The sequence below is a fragment of the Pristiophorus japonicus genome, chromosome 9 (assembly GCF_044704955.1).
Source record: "Pristiophorus japonicus isolate sPriJap1 chromosome 9, sPriJap1.hap1, whole genome shotgun sequence".
Lineage (NCBI taxonomy): Eukaryota > Metazoa > Chordata > Chondrichthyes > Pristiophoridae > Pristiophorus > Pristiophorus japonicus.
Window position 1 is genome coordinate 199,749,260 of NC_091985.1, and position 23,644 is coordinate 199,772,903.

A 23,644-nucleotide genomic window follows, 5' to 3' on the forward strand; every position below is an offset into this window, starting at 1 on the left:
TATACATTTGAGAAACTTTATTTAATATATTCTGTGGAAGAAAGAATCTATGAATCTATGGCTTATGGTAAAGGGAAGGGTGAAATTCTGGTTTTGCTATTTTGAAGAAATAATAGGACTAGAACAACACCCACTCTTTTTAGCCTTGAAACTTAGAAATGTAATTAAATGACTATCCGGTATTAAAAGGGAGTCTGCTGATATTCTGCTTATCAGACTGTGAACAGGGAGAAATTATGCAAGGACAGATAGAGTGTGCGCCTCCGGAGACGACCTTTGTACTCACGGAACTAATGAATAAGATTCCTTTTCTCTTTCTGTATTCTATTTCTGTATAAAGATAGGGACAATTTGCTTGTAGAGCAGTCTTCTGCCTTGGTACGGTCCAAGCAGGCTCTCCGAGATATCTCGCTTTTTAAAAATAAAATTCTCTCGAAGTGCAATTCTGAAAGTCTCCGCCTGAGTTAATTTAAGCTAAATATTTCCTCGACAGATTCTGGCATAGTCGGCAGGATCTCTAAAAAAAAACGAGATCCAAAAAAACTAAATTTAACTTTTAAAGAGAAAAGGGGAATTTTAAAGACCTTCCTAGCTGAAAGGAGGAAGGTGCCTAGGCCGTCCTAGCAAAAGGGGGACGGGCCGCCGAGATACCCTGAAGGGTGAGGCATAATTTAAGGTAGCTACCGCAAAGAAGCTAAAATAACAAAAAGGCAAAAGGAGACCCCGAGCTGAGCGGATAAGAGAACACCGGTGAGCGCTTTGTAAATTATTGTATATTTTGTAGGATTGTCCTAACTCTCATTTCAGAAAAGATCGCGAGACGTTGCACACGGAAGAATGGGAAACGGCTCTAGTCGAGCAGGGCGCTCACGCCCAGCTCCTAGAAAAGGAAAGAAGGACGACCTCTCAACTGAAAGAATGAAAGTACATCCTAAAACTGAGAAAAGAATCCGTAAGGTAGCAAAGCAACGAGAGAAGGTAGGAGATCCCATTGTGCTGCCCGGCTCGCCGGCGGACACTGTGATTAAAGAAACAGGAGACGACAGATAAGCGGTAACGTTTAGTAGCGATTTGTACGGCTGGTCTGATGGGGATTGGCCATATGGAGGAAGTTTTAAATTGTCCTTAATTGAGGAATGGAGACAGACCACCAAAGATGGGGCGGGGGACCCCACTTGGGATAAAGATTATATGGAGAATTGTTTTAAAAAATGGACTGAGGTGGCAAAAAGGCACCAGCCCCCGAAAAATAAAAAGAAAGAGGAGGAGGGTAAGGAGAAGCCCCCTCCCTCTTACAGCCCCCCCGAGTGCCCCGGTTATGACCGCTTCCCCTGTCGGCTTATATCCCCGTCTTCCAACCACCAAGCCGGATGATTGGCAGGAAATTATAGAAATAGTGGCCGCCCAGCTAGATCAGGCCTCCAGGCGACGAGCCCACCCACAAGACCCACCAGAAGATGAAAATGGAGAAGGGGGGGCGGATGGAGGAATCGAGAATAACGACACCCCCCCTAACCCAGGAATGAGTACCAGGACCACTGTGAGGCAGGCTGTTTCCACCACTATCCCCCCGTGTAATGATCAGAACAACTGCTGTTCTAAAGCCCTGGACACTGGGGGAGGCTCGGGATATGATATCAGCCGCCCCTAACCCTGTTAAGAAGCCAGTAGCCTTTCACAACTGGCTTGAGCAAACCTGTACCATTTATAAACCCTCCCCGGAGATGTGAAATTATTACTGCAGGTAGCATATGGATCCTCTTGGCAGAGGGTGAAAGTCATGTTCCCTATACCCGCCGGCGAAAATGGGGATTGGCGGGAAGACAATGAGGAAGAAGGAAATGAGTCCCGGGAACATTGGTTGCAACACAGGGGCAAGGATGCCATATTAAAGGGAGCTAAAAAGCACGGAGGTATAGGGGAAGTCACACGCTGTCTGCAGAAAGCAGAAGAATCAATGATAAATTTTGCAGGTAGATGGAAAAATAGTTGGGATGAACATGCAGGAATCCCGATGGATCAAAATGAACCTTTGGCAGTACAAACCTTGCTAAATTGCATGTTGCCGCAACAAGCAAGAACATACAAAATTAAGGTCTTGGACTGGCAAGGAAAAAGTTGGAAAGAAACGATCACAGTACTGGCCAACATGGATAGGGAGGGACTATTCACCTATAAGGAAAACAAGGCTAAAACAGGTCAGTTCTATCAGCAAAAAGGAAGAGGACAAGCGCAGAATAAGAGGAGGATATGGGGGATGAGGACGAGGAAGAGGGAGAGGACAGTGGCCCCAAAGAGACCGCTCTCAAGATGAATGTAGAAATTGCGGAAAAAAAGGGCATTGGGCTCGCAATCGCAGGTGCCCCCCGAAACAGGGTGGAGGATTGAAAGAGGGTTTCCCCGAACCTCCACCTCCCTTGGCCCCTCAGTTTTCGTTCTCTAACCCCAACCCGCATAGGGATGCCCCGGAGGCTTAGTGGTACAGGCGGCAGCCCTCCGCCCATCAGCGGACAGAGAAGAAAACTCTCTGGCAGTAGTAAAAGTAGGAGACACTTATGTGAAGTTCCTGGTGGATACCGGTGCTACTATGTCTTCTGTACCATCCTCTGTGGGATTACCTGTAAGCAACACCACCGTCTTAAGTATGGGTGTGGCCGGTATCCCCATGAAATAATTTTTATCTGAACCTACCAAATTGATAATTGAAGGACAACAAGTTAATAATGAGACTTTGATAGTCTCTAAAACAACACCTCTCCCTTTATTGGGAAGACAGACTTTGTGCAAACTAGGAGCCACAATTTATTGCACAAAGGAAGGAATGTACATGGAGCTCCCTCCAAATAAAATTCATCAGTTCTTTAATGGGATTAAAGAAGAGAAAAGGGAGGATAACAAAGAAAAGGCTGCCCTCTATTGTTGGCAATTGAATGGCAATTTCTACTCCCCTTTGATAAATGAAGTTATACAAAATTTAAAAGCTAAAATCGATCCCAATACTGAAGAATTGATGTATATAATTTTGACAAGCTTTGAGGCAGTTCAACTTCACTGTACAGCCTGGTACACTCGCCAAAGAGCTGAAACTTACCAGTGTCTGGTACAATCCTTTTTGAACAAAGAAGAAATAATAGAGGCTCCGCCCCGCATTTATTTTGGACCCGAAGGATTGGGGGTAGCCATTGACTTGACACCCTTACAGCAGCAGCGGTATAGAGAAGCGAACTCGATACCCCATCTGACATTGGCTGTAAAACCGCCAGCGAAACCTAAAGATATGGGTCCGATGATTGTAGGAATAGAAAAAGAAAAACAGCAACAAGGCTATCAACCTTGGGCAGTAATAAAACTGCAAAATGTTCAGATAGCCTTTATCACCCACAACAGGAGGATTCTCCAGTGGAAAGGTAAAAATCATGCCTCCACTTTTGAAAAACAGCAACCCCCGGAACTACCAAGCCCTAAGCTGCCAATGGCATTGAATCAAGTATCTTCTGAACTTTGGGCAAAGCATAAGAATCATGTTGGGCAAGTACATTCTGCAGTACCCCATCGGGTACAATTGATAAAGAACGCCGTGTTACCAAGCATTAGGCAGTACAGACTGCCTCCAGAGGCAGAAAATGGGATAGAGCCAGTCATTTCTGCATTGTTGGAACAAGGAGTTTTAGAAAAGACACAGAGCCCGTGTAACACTCCGATACTGCCCATACCAAAGGTTAATAGGCCGAATGAGTAGAGATTTGTGCAAGATCTGAGAGCTATTAATAAGATAGTAGTCCCTATCACCCCTGTGATACCGGACACCATTATACTATCTGCTATCCCACCAACAGCAACTGTCTTTACTGTGGTAGATCTGTGTTCAGCCTTTTTCTCCATCCCATTAAATTAAGAGAGTCAGTATCTGTTTGCTTTCACCCACAAGAAGCAGCAGTACACATGGACCAGATTGCCCCAAGGATACACCGAAAGCCCCGCAGTATATGCAGCAGCAGTAAAAAGGGACCTTGAAGACTGTTCATTATCAGACCAGTCTGTGCTGTTGCAGTATGCGGACGATTTGCTTGTGGCTTCTAGCCACGGATACAGGTGCATGCAAGATTCCCTGAACCTGTTACAGCACCTATGTGAAAGAGGACACCGAGTGTCGTTACAAAAGTTACAATTTTGTCAGACTCAAGTCCAGTACCTGGGTTTTCACATATCTCAAGGGCAGAGGCAGCTAGGACCAGAAAGAATTCAGACAATTCAAAGTGCCACCATACCAAAGACAAAGAAGGATATCTTGTCATTTTTGGGGATGGTTGGGTACTGTAGACAATGGATCCCCGATTATCGAGAATGGGATGCGGTCCTAAGATCAGCTGCCCTAAATGATGCTCCCTCCAAGGTGGAGTGGACCCCAGAGAGAGAGGAGGCATTTAAACAGTTAAAGAAAGCCATCACTAATGCTCCGGCGTTGGGACTTCCGAATTATGGTAAACCTTTTCAGATGTATGTGAATGAGAAAGAAGGATTTGCAACAGCAGTACTAACCCAAGAACATGGTGGGGGAAATAGATCAGTTGCTCATTATTCGGTTTTGCTGTCTCCAGTAATAAGGGGAATGCCAGCATGTCTACGTGCTGTAGCTGCTACTGCGGTCATGGTGGAGAAGTCGATACCTATTGTTTTGGACTATCCATGTACTGTCATTACAGCCCATGCTGTGTTATTACTTTTGAATTCAGCTGCCACACAACACTTTACAGCGTCTAGAAGAACAGGTTATGAAGTATTACTGCTGTCACACCCTAACTATACCTTTCGACGTGCGCCAGTAGTGAACCCAGCCACCTTTCTTCCTACTAAAGAAGTAGAGGATCCAGACCAGCATGATTGTCTGTTAACAGTGGAAATCGCCACCTTACCAAGATCAGATTTGCTCACAGAGCCCATGGACAATCCTGATCTTCTTCTCTATACGGATGGATCATCGTACAGGCCGTTGGATGACTTGCTGTTGGCAGGCTATGCTATTGTAAATCCCCACGAAACTGTTGAAGCATTCGCCCTCACTAGAGCTTGTATAATAGCTAAAGATCAAACTGCTAATATCTATACTGATTCTAGATATGCATTCGGTGTAGTCCATGATTTTGGACAACTGTGGAAAAACAGAGGCTTTATCACCTCTGGTGGAAAGCATATTAAGCACTCTCAACTGGTGCTTAATCTATTAGATGCTATTCAGTTGCCAAGTAAGGTAGCCGTTATCAAATGTGCAGCTCACACAACCGGTGAGGATGGAGTATCAGTAGGAAATAGGAGGGTTGACGAGGCAGCCAAACAGGCCGCTTCGGCACAGGCAGACTGCCTTCAAGCAGTCTCAGTCTCCCCTCCACAGATACTTGACATCCAACAACTTAAAACAGCCCAACAACAAGTTACTATACAAGAAAGAAGAACTTGGGAAAACCAAGGTTGTTTTCTCAGAAACGACATCTGGTGCCACCCTGATGGGCGAACTGTTTGCCCTAGATCTCTATTTTTGCCCCTGTCTCGCCTGGCACACGGTCAGGCTCACATGGGCAAAGGAGGGATGATACATGCTATTAATGCACAGTGTTATGCACCAGGAATAACAGTCGTAATTGAGAAAGTTGCTAGAACATGCCAAATTTGTCAACAAAATAACAGAGGTAAAACACCTGCTGAATATGATCATCTACCCCAGCCAAGTATGCCCTTTGAGAATTTGCAAATTGATTTTGTCCACATGCCTCCAGTATCAGGTCTTAAGTACCTATTAGTCATAGTAGATATGTTCACAAGGTGGGTAGAAGCGTACGCCACTAGGAGAGACGATGCCCGAATAGTAGTAAAAATTCTATTTAAAGAAATAGTACCAAGATATGGGATATCTATGGGAATCAACAGTGACAGGGGAACACACTTCACCGGAAAAATAGTGCAAAATCTTGCAGAAGCGTTAGGTTTCCAGTGGAAGTTACATATACCATATCAGCCACAGTCCTCGGGAATGGTAGAAAGAGTAAATGGGATAATAAAATCTACCCTTACCAAGGTATGTCAGGAGACTGGACTAAAGTGACCAGATGCCTTACCATTAGTATTGTATACAATGAGAAACCAGAAAAACCGAAACACTGGTTTGACACCACATGAAGTCTTGTTGGGAAGACCAATGCCTACTGGCGTAAAACCACCACTGGCAGCTGAAAAAATAGCATTAATTTGGAATGATGAAAAATCACTAAAGTATGCTCAGGCTATGTGTGAAATAGCAAGGAGTCTGCATGAACAAATAAAGCAGACACAGGTGCCCCCGTCGGAAGGAAATATGCACCCTTTTAGGCCTGGAGACCAAGTGTTGGTAAAAACATTAAACAAAGAATCCTTTTCTCCTAGGTGGAAAGGACCATATCAGATAATTCTCACAACACGAATCGCGCTGAAGTTGGAAAAGCATCCAAATTGGGTGCATGCAACCCGTTGTAAATATTATTTTCCCAACGAAATACAGCCAAAAGAAAAGGCATTGAACCAGGACGTACTACGATTGCCTGACTAAAGAAAAGGCCATCTTCTCGCTGAAGAACTGTACCTGCTCTTGTACTAAATTAAATATTTGGACTTGAAAGTACTGCCCAAAAGTTCAGGAACGGATGTCAGAGCTCATTTGTGTGCCAGTTTGGGCCTTTATTATTTGGGTCACTGTTACAATAACAACACATCCACACGATAGTAACGACTTAATTCAAGAGTGGTATAGAAACAAACAAGAAAGGGAAGATGGGAAGGGACTCTTGGAAAAATTATAAATGGACTTTAGGTATACTGATCATTTTAGCGACAGGGAACTCCCGGCAGGAGGAAGAGGTCCGAAAAGAAGGAAGAGTATGGAAGGGAAATATGGTATGGGAAAGAAGTAATAGTGCAAGGCAGCAAGGCAATTTTAAATGCCCAGTAGGCCAAAGTTGTAAAGTAGGGAATTTTACGGCACGATGTGAGGCATGTGGAATGAAGGAAGAAAGAGGGGAATTCCAGTTTATATTGGGGAAAGGGTATCAGTTGTTCATAGAATACCAGGCCGATGTGTGGATGAAGTGTACCCGGAGCACAGGGAAAAACAAGAGATAGGGGTACATAGGAGGGCCGGACGAGAGAAAAGACTTCCTCCGTTATTCATTTACAAGTATGGTAGATGGGCAGCGGATGTTGTGCATGAATAACACCCCGGTGAATGGAGGAGACCCATTCGTGGTAAAATGGTCAGTAAAAGAATCCGGCCACCCAGAAGACCGGGACCCGGGACATCTAAAAAGGATACTGACCACTTGCATCCCAGTGGTAAGATCCCCAGGTGTATTAAATCTAACAATACGAATTAAATATCCCCCAAAGAAAGAAGATGGTTGCCACACAACCAGTGTTAAGGTATCTTTTGAAAAAGAAAGACCCCAAAGAAAGAAACAGGATGTATTAGAGATTGTGTTAGGTGGAGTGGGAGCAGGAATAGGAGCATTGAACTCCATGGATATCGAGACCCTACAAAATAAAATCCAGGCCGTCGGAGGACTGGTAGGGGAAGATATAAAAATAAGAAATGCCTGGGATGAAGGATTACAACAATTACAGATATCAGGTTACGTCATAAATGAAATGACCTGGGAACAGAATGAAGGGGTAGAGAAGGAAATAGAGAACCTAATGAAAGAACAACAGGGGGTAAACAAGTACACCCATTGCCTGTTTAAAGAAATGATCAGACAGCTATTAAGAGCCGAGTTAGAAAGGAAAATATTATCCTTCCATGCTAACACATGGGAAAGGTTGCTGGAAATTAACAAAAGGGATAAGCTTCTTAATTTAACCATTAACCCTCAAAAAAGATATACCAGTTGTAATTCAAAAGGATGTAACGTTACTATGGAGATAGTAAGTAAGACACGAAAAGAAATTTGGTGTCAGTTCCAAGTAATGCCCCAGCTGTTTGGACAGAACTTTTGGTACCCAGAATTTAAAGGAGATTGGGTCGATGAGAAGAATATGACACATCACCAGAGGGGATGTGCTAGGTGGCCATTCGGAATGGTATGTCCCTATCAGACCGCCCTGCACGAACCATGCTCACTGCAGCACTCCATTGGAGTATGTAAATGGGAATTAAAGCCAACAAATGACACTGATATTACGGAAAAAGGACAGAATGAGATCTGTGTGACAGGAAATAAACCTGTCTATCTGGATGGAATTTTGTATAAACCCCCCATTAATAAATGCGTGAGAAGAGTCTACACCCTGTATGACCCTGAAGTAAAAAGAACTTATACCTTTGGGCAGTGGCAAAATGTAGAAAAATATCTGTCGATGCACAAGATTGAACCCTTACCCCCTGTAGTTAATCTGACCAGACTGCACAATTTGATACGGAATGACAAGAAAATTGAGGAAGCTCTGTCAAAGCAAGGCAGAGACATCCACCAATTTAGAGTCGAAATGAGTTACAAGAAGGGGCAACTAGTGAGAATCGCAGACGAAGTCACCTCTTTGACAGTACACCACTGGTGGGATGTGTTTACCGGATGGTCCCCAAAAGCTACAGCAGTACTGAAGCTTGCTATACATCCCATAGTAATCGTAGGTGTGGTTATGCTTGTATTATTAATAATCCTTTGCGGAATGTGGATAAAATTAAAAAATGTAATTAGTCAAGTAATAGGCCTGATCTCCGAAATAAAAAGGAAAAGTATGTGCATGAAAGGAAGGTTAAGTCGCTTAGAGGAAAAGGTTGATGAAGACGAATATCTCAAAATGCGACCCTATCCTGAAGGGTATGAACCCCCTTTTCAGCAAGAAGAGAATATAGGAAATTGTGTTGATCTAAAATTTTTTTAAAAAAGATCAACAAGGAGGGAATTGTGGAAGAAAGAATCTATGAATCTATGGCTTATGGTAAGGGGAAGGGTTAAATTCTGGTTTTGCTATATTTGAATAAATAATAGGACTAGAACAACACCCACACTTTTTAAGCCTTGAAACTTAGAAATGCAATTAAATGACTATCCGGTATTAAAAGGGAGTCTCCTGATATTCTGCTTATCAGACTGTGAACAGGGAGAAATTATGCAAGGACAGATAGAGTGTGTGCCTCCGGAGACGACCTTTGTACTCACGGAACTAATGAATAAGATTCCTTTTCTCTTTCTGTATTCTATTTCTGTATAAAGATAGGGACAATTTGCTTGTAGAGCAGAGTCTTCTGCCTTGGTACGGTCCAAGCAGGCTCTCCGAGATATCTCGCTTTTTAAAAATAAAATTATCTCGAAGTGCAATTCTGAAAGTCTCCGCCTGAGTTAATTTAAGCTAAATATTTCCTCGACATATTCAAACAATGAAGCCAATTTTTATGAAAATAACCAGGTGACCAGGTGCGAGCTGCAGGAAGTGGTGGAGTTTTATTCACACAACACAGGGACAACAATAACTTGCATTTATATAGCGACTTTAATGTGATGAAACGTCACAAGGCAATTATCAGACAAAATTTAACACTGGTGCACATAGAGATTTTAGAATAGATGAGCAAAAGCTTGGTGAAAGAGATAACTTTTAAGAAGCATATAAAGGAACAGGAGAAAGAGGTAGAGGTGTGAAGAAGTTTAGGGAGGGAATTCCAGAGTTTAGGGCCTTGGCAGCTGAAGACATGGGCACACACTGTACACAGGGACACTTGTTACACAGTCTGACTCCTCACTGGGAGAGACACACACTATACACAGGGACACTTGTTACAGAGTCTGACTCCTCACTGGGAGATACACACACTGTACACAGGGACACTTGTTACAGAGTCTGACTCCTCACTGGGAGCGATACACTGTACACAGGGACACTTGTTACAGAGTCTGACTCCTCACTGGGAGAGAGACACTGTACACAGGGACACTTGTTAGAGTCTGACTCCTCACTGGGAGAGACACACTGTACACAGTGACACTTGTTACAGAGTCTGTCTCCTCACTAGGAGAGACACACTGTACACAGGGACACTTGTTACAGAGTCTGACTCCTCACTGGGAGAGACACACACTGTACACAGTGACACTTGGTACAGAGTCTGACTCCTCACTAGGAGAGACACACACTGTACACAGGGACACTTGTTACAGAGTCTGACTCCTCACTGGGAGAGACACACACTGTACACAGTGACACTTGTTACAGAGTCTGACTCCTCACTGGGAGAGACACACTGTACACAGGGACACTTGTTACAGAGTCTGACTGCTCACTAGGAGAGACACACTGTACACAGGGACACTTGTTACAGAGTCTGACTCCTCACTGGGAGAGACACACTGTGCATAGTGACACTTGTTACAGAGTCTGACTCCTCATTGGGAGACACACACTGTACACAGGGACATTTGTTACAGAGCCTGTCTCCTCACTAGAAGAGACACACTGTACACAGGGTCACTTGTTACAGCATTGACTCCTCACTGGGAGAGACACCCAGGAATACTGAGTGCAATTGTCAGTGTCCCACTGCAGCCCAGACTGAGCCTCACCCTGGGCCCTTCCTGTCTGTGCATTTCCCCAGTGCCCCATTGGGGAACATTCACCCCAGATATTCTGCAGAAGCAGCGCTGTGGGGCGGGGCGGAGCGGCTGAGTCACGAGACCTTCTGGCTCGGCCTCTGACCTCACAATGTGAGATGACGCTCGCTCAGCTCGAGCGGGAAACCCTTAAAGGACCATTAGGATTTAAACCTGGAGCAGGCCGCTTAAATGGGAGGGGCAGAAAATCGGCCAAAAATGGTCATATAATGAGACCAGTGATGTTTATAAATTGAAATGTTCACACTTCCACACTCAGTCCGTGTCTGGATTCCCGCAACGACTCCAGGTGTCTCTTTCCATTTGAACTGAACTGATTCCCCCTCAGCCTGAAACAGATTAAAAAGTCAACAGAAAATAAACAGTTTGCACAACATTGTAAATACCAGGGAGACTGGGGTTAATGAGCCCTGAAATTCCAGTCGGAAGCTTCTTTCGGACAAACACCTCCGACCGGAGAATTTTTACAAAAGTACCTGGTGGTCCCTGGAGGAGCGTGGGATTCCGTTGGAGAGGCCTTCTTTTCCCGTGCTGTGGATCGTGCTCCCGTGCTCCAGGTTCCCACGCAGAAGGACAACTAATCAGGCTCAGTATTCCACAGCTTTCTCATTAATAGCAATGAGAACTCCGTATCTACGAGTTTTCATTGCTATTAATGAGAAAAAAAACAAACACACTAAACACTATAATAAAAAGTAAAAAAACACACCTCGTGCAATTAAAATTAATTGAAATTAAAGTTAATCAGTGTTAGAAAAAACTTTTTTTAATCATGATTTAAAATAAACTTACTGTAGTGGGCAGGGTTTTTAAACAATAAAATGTGTTTTTAAAATTTTATTTTAGTATGTTTTTGTGTGTTTCAAAACTCTTACGCCTGCAAAAGTAGGCTATGCACCTGCTTTTATCAGTCGCAAGAGTTTTCAGGACATTTGCTGGGCAAGGTATGCGTAAATTCTGCAATCTTGCCCACGCAAAAGTCCTCGCTCCTGAGATGCGGAGGATCCGTCAAGCTGGAGCTTGACAGATCGGAAAAGCCGGTTTTCAGCGCGTGCGCATTGTGTGCTGAAAACCGGCTTTTGCGATGGCTTCCTGGGTCCGTACACACTCCGTACGGACACGGGGAGGCCGCGTTTCTGGGCCAATATTTCAATAAAATAACAGACAAATATTACCCATAAATGTGACTGACTCCCATTTATATTTTATTATTACATTAAACATTTACACAAACACTCACTGGATCCGCTCCAGACTCCTGCAGCTCCGTATGAGACGGCTGAGACCGGGGACAGATTGATCCGTGATGGAGTTTGATTCCAGGTAGAGAAACGTCAGTGAGCAGTTTGTACTGAGAGCGGAGGCGAGATCCTCGGTACAAGAATCTGTGAGACCCACATTAAACAGCCTGGGGATCAGAGAGAGAAATAACGGGAATCAGGGTAAATTTCCAGTGTTTATTAATAACATAATTACTGACAGTAATAATAATGTTCAGTTTTTATTAATAACACTATTACTGATACTAATAATGTTCAGTGTTTATTAATAACACTATTACTGATATTAATAAACACTGAACATTATTATTAGTAACACTATTACTGATACGAATAATAATGTTCAGTGTTTATTAATAACACTATTACTGATACTAATAATGCAGTGTTTATTAATAACACTATTACTGATACTAATAATAATGTTCAGTGTTTATTAATAACACTATTACTGATATTAATAAACACTGAACATTATTATGAGTAACACTATTACTGATACTAATAATAATGTTCAGTGTTTATTAATAACACTATTACTGATACGAATAATAATGTTCAGTGTTTATTAATAACACTATTACTGATACTAATAATGCACAGTGATTATTAATAACACTATAACTGATACTAATATTACTGCACAGTGTCAGACATTCAGTTATTATCAACACAATTTCACAGTCTGGTACTTACCACAGTTTCTGTATTTTACAGTCTGAGATCTTCAGAGCCGCAGACAGTTGTCTCACTCCTGAATCTCCCAGTTTATTATTACCCAGGTTCAGAACCGTCAGTGAGCGGTTTGTACTGAGAGCGGAGGTGAGATCCTCGGTACATGCTTCTGTGAGACCGACGCCCCACAGACTGGGGATCAGAGAGAGAAATAACAGGAATCAGAGTAAATCCCCAGTGTTTATCAATAACACTATTGCTGATACTATAATAATGTGCAGTGTCAGACATCCAGTTATTATAAACACAATCTTACACAGTCTGATACTTACTCCAGTTCCTGTATTTTACAGTCCGGGTTCCTCAGAGCCGCAGACAGTAATTTCACTCCGGAATCTCCCAGTTTATTGATGCTCAGTCTAAACACAGACAGAGAGTGAGAAAAAAACTGAATTAAACCCCGCGTCTGATATATTTTCTCTCTCGGATATTACAGCAATCACTGAAAGTACGTCAGGAAATCAATAACCTGGTTTTGGGCTGCGATTTCCACACCTGGGCAGGTCCGGTGCGGCCGGAATTGGTGGCGGGTCCCGATCTCGCTGCCGGCTCCAGCCCTCTGTGTGAAACTCTCCCCTGATTGGGCTTGTTAAGCCCCGCCCAGCGCGGTTCCCAGCTAACTGATGGAAGCGGCTCTGATGACGCCATTGGACGACGAATCGTCAGCCAGTTTCCTCAAAGGGACCATGCCCACATTGCTTTTGACAGTTGTGCTGCCAGTGTTGTGCAGAACTGAGGTACAGCAAACAATGACAAGCACTCCACAGAGGTGCACGGCCGCACCCAGGCTCTCCCAACGCTCCCTGCATATGGTTATGGAGCTAGTCACAGCACGCACGGAGGTTCTCTTCCCTTCCCATGAGCGGAAGAGACCTTCCAGGACTCCCAACAGTCTGGCTGCACATTACACGAGGGCACAAGCAGGGATGTCGTCAGGAGGACCAGTCTGCAGTGGCACAAACCTTTCAGTGATCTCAGTAGATCATGAAACGTTACTGCAAAGTCACACTCAATCTCATCCTGCTGTGCCACTCATCATATCCCCATCACTCTGCCGACCCTATCCTACTCCTGCACATCCTTACGCACACCAACTTACCTTGCACCTCCACCCATCCCTCTCTATCTACATTATCATATCCCCATCTCACTAGCCACCCCTCACACTCACCCTCATCCGGGTCCAATCATACCAACTAATGACTCAAGGGTAGACACTTGTGTGGTTTAGCCAATGTTCATGTGAAGTTTCTGTCGATGTGCTGTCAAACATTGAAATCTTTATTCTCCATACTTTCCGTTTTTGGACAGATCTGTGTGCACCTTTGAAAGTGGGTTAGCGAGCTGCAGTGAATGGCGAGACATAATCGTAGCCCCCGCAATGCTGACGAGTGTGAAATGAATGGCTTGAGCACTGTAGGAATGCTTTATCTTGTTGGTGTGTAGTGGTACCAACCTGGCGCATCATGTGGCAGCCAGGGTGTGCAGCATCAAGTGAAGTAAATTTGGCCATGTCGAGGCCATCCCTGGCAGCAGTGTGGTCGGGTGCTATTGCCCTCTCTCCTGTGCTGATTCAGGTGATTGCGGAGGAGATTGCTGTGGTTGTTGGTGCTGCTGGTATGCCTGATGCTGCTGGTGTTGGGGCTGATCATGGCCAGGTTCTGAGGACCAAGATGAGACAGTGTAAACTGTACCAATTGTGATGTAATAGAAGGCAGGTGAAACATAGAAACATAGAAAATAGGAGCAGGAGTAGGCCATTCGGCCCTTCGAGCCTGCACCACCATTCAATGAGTTCATGGCTGAACATACAACTTCAGTATCCCATTCCTGCTTTCTCGCCATACCCCTTGATCCCCCCAGTAGTAAGGACTTCATCTTACTCCTTTTTTAATAGATTTAGTGAATTGGCCTCAACAACTTTCGGTGGTAGAGAATTCCACAGGTTCACCACTCTCTGGGTGAAGAAGTTTCTCCTCAACTCGGTCCTAAATGGCTTACCCCTTATCCTTAGACTGTGACCCCTGGTTCTGGACTTCCCCAACATCGGGAACATTCTTCCGGCATCTAACCTGTCTAAACCCATCAGAATTTTAAACGTTTCTGTGAGATCCCCTCTCATTCTTCTGAACTCCAGTGAATACAAGCCCAGTTGATCCCGTCTTTCTTGATAGATCAGTCCCGCCATCCTGGGAATCAGTCTGGTGAACCTTCGCTGCACTCCCTCAATAGCAAGAATGTCCTTCCTCAAGTTAGGAGACCAAAACTGTACACAATACTCCAGGTGTGGCCTCACCAAGGCCCTGTACAACTGCTGTAACACCTCCCTGCCCCTGTACTCAAATCCCCTCGCTATGAAGGCCAACTTGAGGACTTGAGGACTATGAACTTGAGATGACTGTAGCGATTTGTCAATGGTGAGAGAGGTTGGTCCAATGAGGTGACACTGGATAGAGTGTTTTCTCCAAACACTTGCAAGCTGTATAAATCTCAATCTATCTTCCAAATGCAATAAGCAACAGCTTCTGAGCTTGGAAAGTGAACTGCTGTGAGATCGGAGTTTTCCTCGTACATTTCCATCTTTCAAGTAATGAGATGATTCCATGGCCATTCAACTCCCGCCCTGCTTACCTGACACGATCCCCATGTAGTGTGGACCACTGTGGGCGACTGGGTAAACTCTGAAGGTGAGCTGAAAATTGTAGTTAATCCTTTGTTAACAAGGCCATCATTACCTGAGTTGCCTCCCCCGCTGCTGTGTGTCGGGTTTGCTCAGCCCTGACAGACCCGACATTCGGGAAAGGCGCACCGGGTTGGGTTGAAAGTGGGGTCTCTCTCCGCTGACGAAAAAATACATTTTCCCACCAGACCCCCCGCAAAATTCCCCCCAATATTTAATCTCACTCTATCCAACTCCCCATATATTCAGGGACTGTCAGTAAATGTATTTATTAAATAAAGTGCTGTCTGTGCAAAGCCTTTAAATGTCCCTCAGTCCTGTCTCATTTCCTGATGATCAGAATTACCATCCTGGAGCCCAGTGACCGGGCCAGTCATGTTTGGGGAAACTTGTCTCATTTGTGCAGCTCCTTAAATCCTGGATTTTACTGGAATGGGGCGATTTTCCCCGAATTCAATGATAAAGTAATGATTCCCTATACGTTATACTCTGTGCATTATATTAATCTATATCTCGGGGTGAGTTATAGTGTGAAACGGCACTAACTGCTGCTGTAAAATCCATCTCCAGGATTTTATGTAAAAAGGAGAGTTTATTCTGTTCCGTTACAAGGTTTAAATGTCAGTGTGCTCTTAGTTTATCGGGGAGGGGAGTGTCTCACTTTATTCCCATTAAACTGGCTCCACATTTATTTCGCAAATTTCCTCCCCGAGCGGGGCCTCACACACAGGATTATGGGAAATTTCCGGTTAACCGCCACTGGTTTACCAGGAGTGGCCCGCTGTGTCCGAGGCCCCACTGCTGGCCGGTGTGTGTCTGTACTCCCGGGCTAATACCCCACACAACACGATAGATTGGAACTCTTCACCTGCTGATTGAAGATCCTGAATGGCATCCTTGTCTTAATGTTCAGGACTGTGAATAATTGTAAACATTTACAGCTGAAAAAATTCCCGAATCCCCAATATTTCCAATCTAGGAAAGTTACCCCTCAACAAGATACGGCGTGCACGGTATTGGAGTATATATCTAAATGTCAAAACAACTTGGATCTATATAGCGCCTTTAACGTTGTGAAACGTCTCAAGCTGCTTCACAGAGAGTATTATGAGGTACAAAAACTGACACCGAACCACTTAAGGAGAAATTAGGGAAGGTGACCAAATTGCTTCATGAAGGATGTAGGTATTAAGGAGCATCTTGAAGGAGGAAAGAGAGCCAGCGAGACGGAGGGAATTCCAAAGCTTTGGACCGAGGGAACAGAAGGCACGGCCACCAATGGTTGAGCGATTATGATCAGGGATGCTCAAAAGGGCAGAATGAGAGGGGCACAGACATCTTGGGGGGGATTGTGGGACTGGAGGAGATTAGAGATAGGGAGGGGCGAGGGCCATGGAGAGATTTGAAAACAAGGATGAACATTTTGAAATTGAGGCGTTGCTTAACCGGGAGACAATGTAGGTCAGCGAGCACAGGGGTGATGGGTGAGCGGGACTTGGTGCGAGTTAGGACACGGGCTGCTGAGTTTTGGATCACCTCTAGTTTAGGTAGGGTATAATGTGGGAGGCCAGCCAGGAATGCGTTGGAATAGTCAAATTTAGAGGTAACAAAGGCATGGATGAGGGCTTCAGCAGCGGATGAGCTGAGGCAAGGGGCGGAGACGGGCGATGTTACGGAGGTGGAGTTAGGTGGTTTTAGTTATGCTGTTAGGGATTTAAACTCTGGTTTCTGTCTTGTTTCGAGATGAAATGGTGGATGTGTAAAACATTTTAAATTAAATTTATCTTTACTGCCTGATTTTATTTTATGTTTACATTCCGCTGTCCAGCCTCCTTAAATATAATTGATTGTAATTAAATTATCAGACTCTTTCAGTGACCTGTATTTGTTGATTCGAAAAGACTGTAAAGTCCCTACTTGTTCACAAGCATCCGTTCTAGATTCTCCAGCCCTTAGGGAATTACTAACCGATCCTTATATTATCGGTCGTATTTGTGTTGAATCTGCTTCTCTCTGGTTTAACTGAACTATTTGTTTCCCTTCATTCCAGAGCAACGACACAATCTGTGACAGTTCCACAATTCACCCAACATTTGGAGACAAATAAACAGTTACCTCAACACCTGGCATTTGTGCAGTATGGGTCCCAGCCGCTGGAGTCCTTCACACTGAATGTTGCAGTTCCGTAGATCGAGGTGTTTTACAGTATCACAGAGTCCAATGACATGAGACAGGACCACACAGTCAATCGGGGTCAGTGTCAATCCACTAAATGTAAGTGTTTCCACAGATCCCACTGTGAGCCGAGCCAGGGCTTTATTGTGAGACTCAAACAGGTAGTGGAATGTGTTCAGCAGGTCCCTTTTACCGGTTTCACTCTCTGTGTTCCCACTCTGACCTTCAACCTTCTCCTTCACCCAGTTAATCACTCGGCAGGTGGTTTGATGAAGAAATGCGCCCAGAAACTCCTCCAGGGGCCCAGCTGCATGAGGGGAGGAGAGACCAGCAACAAACCGGAGAAATATCTCAAATCGCCCATATTCCTTGTTGTGGGCATCGCGGAGGATTTTCAGGATGTCCCCGGGATCTGGAGTCAGGAATTGTGCGAGTGCGGCTACAAACTCTTGGATGGTGAGGTGCGGGAATGTGTACACCACGCTCTGGGCAGAATCATCTCTCTCCAAAAGTTCCATCATGAACCCAGACAGGAACTGGGAAGGTTGCAGATTGTACTTGATCAAATCTCCATTCCTAAACACAATCTTCTTCTCCGAGACTCCTGTGAAGGCCATCTCACGGAGCTTCAGCAACACATCACGGGGGCTTTCAATCTCTCGGCCATGGTTTTTCAGTATGTTGTAAATATAGTAGGAATATAGTTGGGTGATGGTCTTGGGAACTCGCTGATGTCTCCTATCTGTCTGTGTAAAGAAGGGACCCAGTGCCAGACCGAGGATCCAGCAGTAGGAAGGGTTGTAGCACATGGTGTACAGGATCTCGTTCTCTTCCACGTGTTTGAAAACAGCTGCTGCCACCTTCTGATCTTCAAAAAACTTGTTGAAATATTCCTTCCGTTCTTCACCAACAAATCCCAGGATTTCAGCCCAGACACTGATCTCAGCCTTTTCCAATAAATGTAATGCAGTGGGGCGGCTGGTCACTAGCACTGAACATCCTGGGAGCAGCTTGTGCTGTATTAAACTGTACACAATGTCAGACACTTCACACCAGTCTTCGGGATCTGTGCACCGGTGCTGAGGTTGTGTATTTCTCCGATTGTCAGCAAAATCGATCCTGTCCTTGAATTCATCCAAACCATCGAATATAAACAGCAATCCCTCTGGGTTCTGCCAGAGTTCTCTCAGAATATTCCCAAAGTAAGGATACTGATCCAGTATCAGATTCCTCAGGTTTATTCTACAGTTAATGGCGTTCAAATCCCGGAATTTAAAACTGAAAACAAATTGGAAGTGTGGGTATATTTTCCCAGTGGCCCAGTCATAAACGATCTTTTGTACCAGTGTTGTTTTTCCAATCCCCGCAACTCCGCTCACTGCTGCTGAACTCCCTGGGACCCTGCACACTGCTGCTAAACTCCCAGATTCGGATTGTCGGGAGAATCCCTCTCTTTTCTTGCGCAAACTGTGATTCCGGGAAAAACAGCTCTGGAACATTTGATCAGTTCGGATTTTCTCCAGTTCTCTCCGGAGATGTTCCTTTGTCCACTCTTCATGGTCTCGGCCTCTTGCCAGCAGTTCATGTTCTACAAGTGTCCGATCTCGAACAGAAGAAATAACCGTTAGCTCAGCGAATCGATCCACCAGCTGAAATATCTTCACCTTCTCCTTCATGAGGATAGTGTTCACTCTCAGTATTTCAGTTTGTACCCGCAGTGTTTCCTTGTGTTTCTGTTGAACATCTTCAATTGGAACAGACAGAAAGTGGTTCTCAATGTTAGTTATATTAACATAGAAACAACTTCTCAATACCACTTTACTATTCAGTAAAATGTTGCAATATTTAATTCACAGCTGCCAGAGGTGCTTTAGAAATTAAGACTCAGTTAATGGAGAACCTCACTTGAAAGTGAAAAATGGCCAAGGTAAGTTTCAAATCCTCAGTTGATTCTAATATTCACTGAACATGGAGATTTGTATGAAGGTGAAATTTTCCCTCTGATGATTATTATCCAGCCTGCCCTGTTCTCTAGACATCGCATTACAATCCACACATGATCATGGTTATAATTCAGTAGAGGTTCTAGTGGGTCAATATTTGGAACCATCACCTGCTTGCATTCTACAGAAGGAGAAAACAGGATGTTGGTTATCAGTGGTAGAGTGGCAGACTGAATGGTCAAAAGTCCCAATATTACCAGATCAGGCCTTGGGCAGGTTATCTGGGATATCGTGTGCACTGGAATAGGGAGAGACTGAATGAATAGAAGACCCTCTGTTATTATATCAGGCCTTGGGCAGGCTATTTGTGGCATTGTTTGCTGTGGATGAGGGATAGACTGTGAATGGTCAGGGGCCCCCCCAATATTATCATATCAAGTCTTGAGCAGGTCAACTGGTGCACTGTGTGCACAGAGCTGGACAATCTGTGAACGTATAGAGGTTCCACTGTGATTGTATCTGGTCTTGAGCAGGATATCTGTGGTATTGTGTACACTGGGTGAGGGACAGACTGTGAATGGAATTAAGTTCCAGTCAGGGGCCTGTAACTGAGATTGCAATCCCATATTCTCTCCACCATCAAGACCACCTACATCCACCTCAATAATATCGCATGTGTCGGCTCCTGCCTCAGGTCATCTGGGACTGAAACTCTCGGAACAGCCTTTGTTACATCCAGATTCGGCCATTCCATTGCTCTTCTGATCAGCCTCCTACCTTGGAGCCTCCGTAAATATGAGTTCTTGCAAAACTCTGCTGAACCCTCCATAAACTTGAGCTCATACAAAACTCTGCTGATCACATCCTAACGTGCACCAGTTCCCATTCACCCATCAACCCTGCACTCACTGACCTAATCAGCTCCCGCTCCAGTAATTGAAATATTCTTGCCATTGAGGGAGTGCAACGAAAGTTTACCAGACTGATTCCTGGGATGGAGGATTGTTCTTTGCGGAGAGATTGGGTAGACTAGGCCTATATTCCCTAGAGTTTAGAAGAATGAGAGGTGATCTCATTGAAACATAGAAAATGTTTACAGGCTTGACAGGGTAGATGTAGGGAGGATGCTTACTCTGCCTGGGGAGTCTAGAACCAGGGGTCACAGTCGCAGAGTAAGGGGTCAGCCATTTAGGACTCAGATGAGGACAAACTTCTTCACTCAGAGGGTGGTGAATCTTTGGAATTCTCTACTCCAGAGGGCTGTGGAGGCTCAGTCGTTGAGTATATTCAAGACAGAGGTTGATAGATTTTTGGATATTAAGGGAATTAACGGATATGAGGATAGTGCAGGAAAGTGGAGTTGAGGTAGAAGATCTTACTGAATGGCGGAGCAGGTTCGAGGGACCGACTGGCCTAATGCGTACTCTTATTCCACTACCGAGTTACCTCCATGGCCTCGCCCCTCCCAATCGCTGCAATATCCTCCAGCCCTTCCTACCTCAGAGATCTCTGCAACCCTTCCAATTCTGGCCTCTTGCGCATCCCCAATTTTCATCATTCCACCATTGACAGCCGTGCCTCCAACTTCCTCGGCACTAAGATCTGGAATTCCCTCCCTAAATCTCTCCATCCCTTAACAGAAGATCCACTTTAATTGTATCAGGACTTGGGTGAATTATCTGGGGTAGTGTGTGCACTGAGAGGGGGTCCGACTGTGAATTATTGTTGTATCAGGACTCGGGCAGGTTATCTGGAGTATTGTATGCACTGAGAGAGGGTCCGACTGTGAATTATTGTTGTTTCAGGACTCGGGCAGGTTATCTGGGGTATGACCAGAACCTCTGTAGTCACTCGTTCACTGGTAAAGGTTACAGCCATTTTGAAGTACAGAGAGGGAAGAGAAAGATGGTTTAAGGCACTCAGTTTAATTACTGAAATGGTTTAATGGAATTCACAACATTTGTGTAGGAAACATGCTCATAATAACCAAAACAATTAATAAAGGGAAAAAAGTGAAAGTCAGAAGAAACAAAGTTACGGTACTTTTTACACCCAAAGTGTAATAGCGTGGGCGAACCCGGCGCGAACACTCAAGCGGCAATGTAACTGGGGTCAAGTGTCAACTGAACATGTTTCTGTGGATACACTGAGGGGAGGGGTAGGTGGGTTTATCTCGAACAGGGACAGGGGCCACATGTCCTTTCCTTGTCCATAATCATTCTCCAGTTATTGTGTGTTTCAGAATTCATCAACAATTTTTCAGCAGTTTTACATATACATTCACTGAATGTCTTTTCTTAACAGTCCTGTCATATCACCGATAAGAATTAGAAACATAACTACTGCACACTTTGCTCAGTGTAATAATGCTGGAGCAGAAAATATTCACAGTTCATTTGAACTGTTCTACCAATAATTATACTCTGTTCTTTAATTATCGCCTTAGTTTCCTATAGTGTAGGTTTGGAAAATTACAAATATGCTTCCGATCGCCATTACATTGCATCTAAAAAGACTCCTGAATTAAAGGACTATTCTGTGAGTAGAATACGGTTCTCTTACACCTCCTTTGGGATGCTATCCAATAATTTCATAGTCACACTGAACACTGTCTTTTTCTTGCGTTCCTCCACGAACTCGTGTTCAAATATGTGAACATCTTTACATTGTCTCAGATGGGATCGGACACTTTATGACCTCTCGTTCCATGCTGTGAAATGATCACATTTTACGGTTTTCCATTTCTCCACCTCTCTCCCTACAGTTTACGGTGAGACAGATGTCCAGGGATGCAACTGGGTCATGGCATAGCTTTTTACTGGTGAGCCCAGGGTGTCTGTACGGCACATAGGAGGTTTGCATTTGGCTTCACAGGGTGTTGGAATCCTACCAGGTGTGTACGGGGTTTCACAGTGTATCAGGATCCTGCCAGGTGTGTATGGGGTTTCACAGTGTATCAGGATCCTGCCAGGTGTGTGTGGGGTTTCACAGTGTATCAGGATCCTGCCAGGTGTGTACGGGGTTTCACAGTGTATCAGGATCCTGCCAGGTGTGTGTGGGGTTTCACAGTGTTTCAGGATCCTGCCAGGTGTGTGTGGGGTTTCACAGTGTTTCAGGATCCTGCCAGGTGTGTGTGGGGTTTCACAGTGTTTCAGGATCCTGCCAGGTGTGTGTGGGGTTTCACAGTGTTTCAGGATCCTGTCAGGTGTGTACGGGGTTTCACAGTGTATCAGGATCCTGCCAGGTGTGTGTGGGGTTTCACAGTGTTTCAGGATCCTGCCAGGTGTGTGTGGGGTTTCAGTGTTTCAGGATCCTGCCAGGTGTGTGTGGGGTTTCAGTGTTTCAGGATCCTGCCAGCTGTGTATGGGGTTTCACAGTGTTTCAGGATCCTGCCAGGTGTGTGTGGGGTTTCACAGTGTTTCAGGATCCTGCCAGCTGTGTATGGGGTTTCACAGTGTTTCAGGATCCTGCCAGCTGTGTATGGGGTTTCACAGTGTTTCAGGATCCTGCCAGGTGTGTGTGGGGTTTCAGTGTTTCAGGATCCTGCCAGGTGTGTGTGGGGTTTCAGTGTTTCAGGATCCTGCCAGCTGTGTATGGGGTTTCACAGTGTTTCAGGATCCTGCCAGGTGTGTGTGGGATTTCAGTGTTTCAGGATCCTGCCAGGTGTGTGTGGGGTTTCAGTGTTTCAGGATCCTGCCAGGTGTGTATGGGGTTTCACAGTGTTTCAGGATCCTGCCAGGTGTGTATGGGGTTTCACAGTGTATCAGGATCCTGCCAGGTGTGTATGGGTTTCACAGTGTATCAGGATCCTGCCAGGTGTGTATGGGGTTTCACAGTGTATCAGGATCCTGCCAGGTGTGTATGGGGTTTCACAGTGTTTCAGGATCCTGCCAGGTGTGTATGGGGTTTCACAGTGTTTCAGGATCCTGCCAGGTGTGTATGGAGTTTCACAGTGTTTCAGGATCCTGCCAGGTGTGTATGGGGTTTCACTGTATATCAGGATCCTGCCAGGTGTGTATGGGGTTTCACAGTCTTTCAGGATCCTGCCAGGTGTGTATGGGGTTTCACAGTGTATCAGGATCCTGCCAGGTGTGTATGGGGATTCACAGTGTATCAGGATCCTGCCAGGTGTGTACGGGGTTTCACAGTGTTTCAGGATCCTGCCAGGTGTGTATGGGGTTTCACAGTGTATCAGGATCCAGC

The 23,644-nt window shown here is 44.8% G+C and overlaps 1 protein-coding gene across 6 annotated transcripts in view; it reads right to left on the minus strand.

The window, feature by feature from the left end:
• LOC139273395 (NACHT, LRR and PYD domains-containing protein 3-like) overlaps window positions 1–23,644 on the minus strand; it is a 103,133-nt gene that overhangs the window by 19,760 nt on the left and 59,729 nt on the right. For 4 of the 6 annotated variants that reach the window (XM_070890260.1, XM_070890262.1, XM_070890263.1 and 1 more), the window contains 5 exons: window positions 17,439–19,242; window positions 12,916–13,002; window positions 12,605–12,775; window positions 11,869–12,036; window positions 9,495–10,957 (listed from right to left, as the gene is read on the minus strand). In XM_070890260.1, coding sequence (XP_070746361.1) covers window positions 10,870–10,957; window positions 11,869–12,036; window positions 12,605–12,775; window positions 12,916–13,002; window positions 17,439–19,242 — 2,318 coding nt within the window. In that variant the 3' untranslated portion in view covers window positions 9,495–10,869. Of the gene's footprint in view, window positions 1–9,494; window positions 10,958–11,868; window positions 12,037–12,604; window positions 12,776–12,915; window positions 13,003–14,099; window positions 14,305–17,438; window positions 19,243–23,644 lie in introns of those variants that run through there. The other 2 variants (XM_070890264.1, XR_011595098.1) reach the window with 2 other exon arrangements.